Genomic DNA, 7500 nt, shown 5'->3' on the forward strand with positions numbered 1-7500 from the left:
TCTCCAACCCCTCGCTCCTCTCCAACCCCTCGCTTCTCTCCAATTTCTCTCTCCTCTCCAACCCCTCACTACGCATGCTGCACAGTGGAGAGCATTGCACACAGGGGAGAGGAGGAAAGGATCACATACAGGGGAGAGGAGGGAGCATAGGGTGGGAAGTGAAACTTCTACCTTTACTTGGTTGACTTCATTTGATTTGACTTGAGAGGGTGGAGGGTGGAGAACCCACCTTGACTCTTGTTCATTTATAAATTTGAAAGTATCGAAAACACTTCGCTTTACAAAGTAGAAGCGGATTAAAACCAAACGTTATTAATAAATATTGTATTTCATAGCTGGTCGACATTATTATGTACATTTTTGAAGTACTGTATTGTTTAATTACATAGTTGGAAAAGAGTTGAATCGCCTTAAACAAACTCTCTATGTAACCCCAGGAATATGGAAAAATATAATTTGACTTCGGTTCGATCCCGAACTTCAGTATTCAGTCGCTGTGCTTTTACCAAGTGATAATAAAAATAACGAAGTCCTGAAACGTTTTCTTCTCTCCTTCTCCTCTCCTTCCCTCTCTCCTTCCCTCTCTCATTCTCGTCTCTCATTCTCGTCTCTCATTCTCCTTTCTCCTTCGTCGTGCCCACATAAGTCAACACATTCAAAAGGGATGTTGGAATACATTTTGCCGATTTTCTCAACTTTAGCTGAAACTGAGACTTGAACCATCCCAGCGACTGTGATGGTGAATTAGAGTGGCCTTTGAAAATATATTTCGTTCTATAAACGGTAACTTTCATTGAATTTTCTTCCCGTTTTTTGAAACCGAGTCACGATTGTTTTATATATCTCGGCATTTTCCCGTCTGTTATTTTACACGATTCAGCCTTGAGAACTCGTGTGGAAAAAAACCCAAAAAACAATGATGGAATGAATGCCAGTTTAAACAGGATTACCTTTACTTCCGTATAATAATGATGAATGAAATAATAACGAAGAAATATCTGTCGGCAATTTCCCGTCTGTGGCGATACGTGAACGAAGCTATGCTCCCCTCTCCACATTATTGTGACGACGTATAAATTAAATATTCCATCGTGATGATTGTCATCAAATGGAAACGTCCGCCACGAATTTTTAAAATATCTCGCCATTTCCCCTTCTGTTATTTTAGGCGATGTATGACCGACCGTGCCGCGATTTTTAAAAAAGATATCTCGGCAATTTCCCGTGTGTGCGTGAATTTTCTCAATTATTGCTGACACCTAATCTAAAACCATCAATAAAAATGAAACCAGATGGTCAATTAGATTGGAGATAAAGGTGTGAGAGAGACTCAATAGCCTTTATATTACAGGCCTTTGAGAATTCATTTCGTTCCATAAACGACAACTTTCATGGGATTTTCTTCCCGTTTTTTTTATCAACCGAGTCTAAATCTTTGTTAGCGACTGTGAAAAATTAAATGATATATCGAATTTGAGTTGAAATAAAACTGGGAGAGAGAGCAAGATACCGCGGGCCTAACAAAAGGGCCTCAAAGCTATTTGAGTTAATAAAATGGTGGATATTGGTTTTTTTTGTAGCCCCTCCCAGACCGGGTGTAGCTACACCCCCGGACAGACAGACAGACAGAATCACCGTAGCCTATTATAATATAAACTAATGGGGTCACCCGTGGGAATCCCACGGGCATGGACGTGTGTGACATTTGGACATCTTGATTTAGATGCTGCACATTAAATTTTACAAAATGGTTACTGGCAATTCATCAGATCCAGAAAAGGTGTAATGAACAGAATTTATTTATTTCACATAATATGTGACCCCTCACTCCTCTCCACCTGACACTCTCCTCTCCACCCTCACGCCTCTCCAATCCCACTCCTCCTCAGACTCCCCTCCAATACCTCCTCACACTCCTCTCCAATACTTCCTCACACTCCTCTCCAATCCCTCACACTCCTCCCCAATTCCTCACACTCCCCTCCAATCGCTCCTCACTCTCCTCTCCAATCGCTCCTCACTCTCCTCTCCAATCGCTCCTCACTCTCCGCTCCAATCGGCCCTCATTATCCAACTCCTTGCTCCTCACTCTCCAACCCCTCGCTCCTCACTCTCCAACACCTAGCTCCTCGCTCTCCAACCTATAGCTCCTCGCTCTCCATCCCCTCGCTCTTCGCTCTCCAACCCCTATCTCATCGCTCTCCAACCCCTAGCTCCTCGCTCTCCAACCCCTAGCTCCTCGCTCTCCAACCCCTAGCTCCTCGCTCTCCAACCCCTCACTCCTCGCTCTCCAACCCCTCGCTCCTCGCTCTCCAACCCCTTCGCTCCTCACTCTCCAACTTCTCGCTCCTCACTCTCCAACCCTTCGCTCCTCACTCTCCAACTCCTCGCTCCTCACTCTCCAACCCCTCGTTCCTCGCTCTCCAACCCCTAGCTCCTCTCCAATTTCTCGCTCCTCTCCAACCCCTAGCTCCTCACTCTCCAATCCCTAGCTCCTCACTCTCCAACCCCTAGCTCCTCACTCTCCAACCCCTATCTCCTCACTCTCCAACCCCTAGCTCCTCACTCTCCAACCCCTAGCTCCTCACTCTCCAACTCCTCGCTCTCCAACCCCTCGCTCCTCACTATCCAACCCCTCACTCCTCTCCAACCCCTCACTCCTCTCCAATTTCTCGCTCCTCTCCAACTCCTAGCTCCTCACTCTCCAACCCCTAGCTCCTCACTCCCCAACCCCTAGCTCCTCACTCTCCAACCCCTAGCTCCTCACTCGCCAACCCCTAACTCCTCTCCAACCCCTCGCTCCTCTCCAACCCTCCTCATCGTTGTTGCAGCAGCATCCTGTGCGAGTCTGTGTTCACGTTCCTCGACTGTCTCGTTCTCCCTCCTCATCGTTGTTGCAGCAGCATCCTGTGCGAGTCTGTGTTCACGTTCGTCGAGGGTCTCGTTCTCCCGTCTCGTTCTTTTTCTTGCTGCATCCTGTTCAAGTCTGCATTGATGTTCGTCGATGGACTCGTTCGCCCGTCTCATTCGTTTTCTTGCTGCATCCTGTTCAAGTCTGCGTTCTTCATCGACCGTCTCATTCATTTTGGAAATGGAAGTTTCCACGCAATGCATGAATTGTCATGATCCCCAAGAGGAAGTGTCTCATAATCATCAAATGACAAATGGCAAGTAAATTACATTGTGAAAATTAAAGATTTCAAATAAACCTATTTAAAGTGAATGCGCACATAACTAATAAAAAAAAAACATTTATGCATTTAATTTAATTTATGCGTTTAAAAACATGCATTTAATATATGTCGACATTTTCCCGACTGTTATTTTAGGCGGTGTATTTTCGTGTATCATCGTGGCGCAATTTAAAAAAAATATATCTAGGCATTTTCCCATGTGTGCGTGCATGAATGTTCTCAATTATTTCTGACACCGAGTCTAAAACCATCGATAAAAATTAAATCAGATGGTGAATTTGAGATAAAATCGTGAGGGTGACTCAATGAATGGGCTTTATTTTACAGGCCTTTGAGAAATCATTTCGTTCTATAAACGGAAACTTTCATGGAATTCTCTTCCCGTTTTTTTCAACCGAGTCTAAAACTATGTTAGCGACTGTTAAAAATGAAATGATATATCGACTTAGAGTTGAAATAAACCTGTGTGAGAGAGAAAGACAGCACGGGCCTAACTCAACAGGCCTCAAAGCTATTCGAGTTAATAAAATGGTGGATATTTGTTTACATGAAGCCTCTCCAAGAATGGGTGGAGCTACTCTGTAAATGGAGTAAGCCACATGCCCGGACAGTCAGACAGACAGACAGACAGAATCACCTTCGCCTATTATAATATAGATAGTTACACTGTCATCCTTCATTATTATGCCATCTTAGACATCATCTATATAATAATACTGTAAGGACTCGACTTTGTTATCCCTTTTACGCCGCACCCAGTGACCCGATGCCCATGGCACTAATGGATTTACGATCTACGAACCGCGCTCTTTGTTTATCACCTACAGCCATACTCGAAAAATCTGAATTAGCCGACGTTGGGGCCCAAATGCATCCAATTATCTGCCGATACGACGCCATCTTACGACGCCATCGTATTGGCGTCTGCTGGGCGAAGGCAAAGCGAGCCGTCCGCTGATTGGACAGTCGAGTGGTGTGAACATGGGTGGTGTGAACCAAATGGTCTTTTTATTCCCTTGAACATTTTAAATTAGGATATATAAGGAAACGTCTTTATCGTCATTTTAACAAAGTTAAATGGAGTGACGTTGCGATACTCGGGGTGCGTTGCATAAATCCTCGTAACTCAGAGAGGTGTAGCAGGTGGCGAGACGTAAGGAAGCTTAAAGATAACGAGCTGAAAACAGACGAACGATATGTCAATCTCTTTCTACACCGAACGGCAATAAAAGTATGAGAGCGGGAAGGCATGGCCTGAGCACTTCGAGCAGAGAGGACTGATTGGACTTAACTTAAAGAGAAAAAAGTGGAGCTTAACGGAAGAAGAAGATCCCATGAGCGCTCCCCGATGCCATCCATAATGGTACACTCTATCCATACACCACATCCTCCCTTCTGTGGATGTTCCACGGGTTTCGGCTAGTAGACTAATATACGACACCAATGCAACTGGCATGGAAATAACACATATCCAAACAGCATCTTCCATAAAATAAAGTGTCCTGTTGTAGATACGATTCTTCTTACCTTCTGATATCTGCCGATGCCTATACCTATAGTGTTTTCAAGCCAATAAATGCTCTTTTACGGAAAAAAAACAAAAAAAACTGCAAGTCATCATTAGAAACTTAGGCCAGATCCGCAATCGGACCCTGAACCAAAATCGAAGCCGCTTGTGCTTGCCACCTACCTAACTCATCCACAAAGTTTCATCCGAATCCGTCCACGACTTTTTGAGATATCCTGCTGTATGTTGGTTTTAGCCGTCTCCCAATGCTGAAGAATCACTTTAAAAATTATATTAGCCGGATCTCCGTCAAAATTGACACAATTCATCCTCGTCAAACTCCCAATCTGTCCAATAAGTTTCTTCCGAATCTGTCCATAATTTTTTTGGCTCACAGATAGACACACAAATAGGGGTGAAAACATAACCTCTGTCCACCTTTGGTGGCAGAAGAAAGTATCGCTTTGTTAAGGTCATTGACAACGTGTATCTTCCCATCCCAAATTACTGTGAGGGCATTATACATAAATACAACATGTGGAGTTGCATCAAATGCAAATCACACCACACAGAGCAAACAAACTACCCCTCCCCGATCACTAAAGAACTAGGATTTCTGATAAGGCAATAGGAGCCTGGGTAATGCATCGAGACATACTCATGATGATATAATTTTAGAATCAAAACCTTTAATACATCTACCTTCAGCAAGATTTTCTTTCAAAACCTCGGGATTACCACCACGGTGTCCTCACCGGACGGCCACCATCACACCTGACATAGAAAATACTCGAGACGATTTAATTTGATGTACCGTACTCTTTACACAGCATTGGTGCTGCCAAAGCAGTTTCCTGGCAAGGGTTATACTGGGTGGGTTGCCATTGCCTTCCCAGCCTTTTTACCCATGCTCTATCATTTCGAATGCTGTGCATCAAGCAAGGAAGCAGCACAAACCTTCTTTTTTTTTTAATGTCTTCAGTGCGACTCGGCCAGGGTTTGAACCTCCCTGAGTCAGAGTGGACGCTGCAACCATTACGCCACCGAGTCTGGTATAATGCTCGAGTAGAATCGAGAAATATATTCAGTACAATGGTTATACTACATAGTTTCCATAAATAACAGTGAATTTGCTGACTCAATGTAATGAAACCGATTTGCTTCTGTCATATGAAACTGTTGCTCATTCAAATACACATTCGTTTGAGACAAACAGGTGAGACAATGATCCAGAGCTATTACAAATTGAGGCAATTACCCTAACAGAAGCAAACTACAGAAGACCATTCTGGAATCGGAATCAAAATGAGCACAAATCGCTTGTGAATTCTCATCATTTTTTTACCGGACAGCTTCATTGGAAACAACAGCATGGCTCACATTTGATGGTAGCATGTTGTGGAGGAGGCATAACGTACCTTTGCAGTGTGGTGCTGGATAATCCCAACCTGCGTCCCCATTGGCAATGGTGACACAATGGAGGACAGAATGGCCTTGCAAGGTATAACCAGATTTGCAGGTGTAGGATGCCTGAGAACCCACTTTGAAGTGGTCAACATGAAGCTCAGCATGTGAAGGAAGATCAGGATGTCCGCACAAACCCTTTCTCAGCACTGAAAAAGAAAACATTACTTAGAAAGACAACCCAAAACGTTACGTCATTGCATGTTACAAAATGCCGAGCATATTGTTTACTCAAAGTAGAACGAAGGACTAGTCGCGCTCATGAAGTCTCGTGCCAAACTGCATCCGCAGACAGGAAGAATAGTAGATAGACTCGGACACGATCAGAGATTTGATTTCCAAACAGGAACTCTCACCAATTGCTTCCAACCTCATAATAATCGCTCCAAGAAAATCACACATTTACTTATTCCCACTAAAGATCTACAAGGCCAACAACGAGGGTTGCTCTATCATATCCACTTGTAGCTGCGACACCAAACCGACCATCAAATATCTTGATACGAACACGGCTACTCTCGTCCAATAGCTACCCTGCTTTTACCAAGGACAGGGAAGATGCACCAAGAAACTTTGAACAGTTCAGGATTCCCTCAAATAAATTTGAGATTATTATTATTTTCATTGGTTTCATTCACAGCCTGGTGTTGGCTTAGCGGTTAGGGTGCTGCCTTGGGATCCTAGGATCCTGAGTTTGTAAATCCTGATTGATCGCTCAATTAACAAACCATCCTTCAGAGGTCGAGTAATTGAGTACCAGTTCACTGGTAATTCCCTGTGTGTCGCAAGTGGCGACTAACAGGTTTGGTGTCAGGAAGGGCATCTGGCCATAAAAAATATTGCCTCAAAAAGAGAACCGTGATGATTGTCATGGGGCCTACAAGGCTAACAAATGCTGTAGCAGAGAAAAATGGCCTTAAAAATTGGGGTTTTTATTTTTTTTCATTCACAGATACATTTTCTACTGTACAGAATTCCTTGAACGCAACATAGACAACATGCCTCCCTATTGTTTTTTTTCCTCCTTTTAGCCCAGACCCTAGGCCCCTCACTTTTAACCACTGGACCCTGACCCCTGACCCTCTTCAAAATGACTCATTCTCACCCACACAAGTTACCTGACTCTTGACCGTGCTCTGACGTGTGCACCTCTGACTCACTCCTACCCTCTAATAACCCTTATGTCTACCCCATCTCCCGTAATTGCTCTGGATGAGGGCCAAAACGCTTTCTTTTGCTTGCTTCCAACAGTGGTTAGCACATTTGTGCTGATTCTATCCATTATTGTGGACTCACTTTGTCACGGATTGCAAATCTTGATCGAGTCATTTCTCG

General features: G+C 43.9%; 1 protein-coding gene across 1 annotated transcript in view; it reads right to left on the reverse strand.

The window, feature by feature from the left end:
• The window catches only part of LOC137433184 (CUB and sushi domain-containing protein 3-like), a 1533363-nt gene that overhangs the window by 962590 nt on the left and 563273 nt on the right, over positions 1-7500 (reverse strand). Inside the window, exon 7 of the mRNA XM_078783994.1 lies at positions 6120-6314. Coding sequence (XP_078640120.1) covers positions 6120-6314 — 195 coding nt within the window. The remainder of the gene's footprint in view (positions 1-6119; positions 6315-7500) is intronic.

This window comes from Myxine glutinosa, chromosome 8 (genome assembly GCF_964187855.1).
Source record: "Myxine glutinosa chromosome 8, kmMyxGlut1.1, whole genome shotgun sequence".
Classification (NCBI taxonomy): Eukaryota; Metazoa; Chordata; class Myxini; order Myxiniformes; family Myxinidae; genus Myxine; species Myxine glutinosa.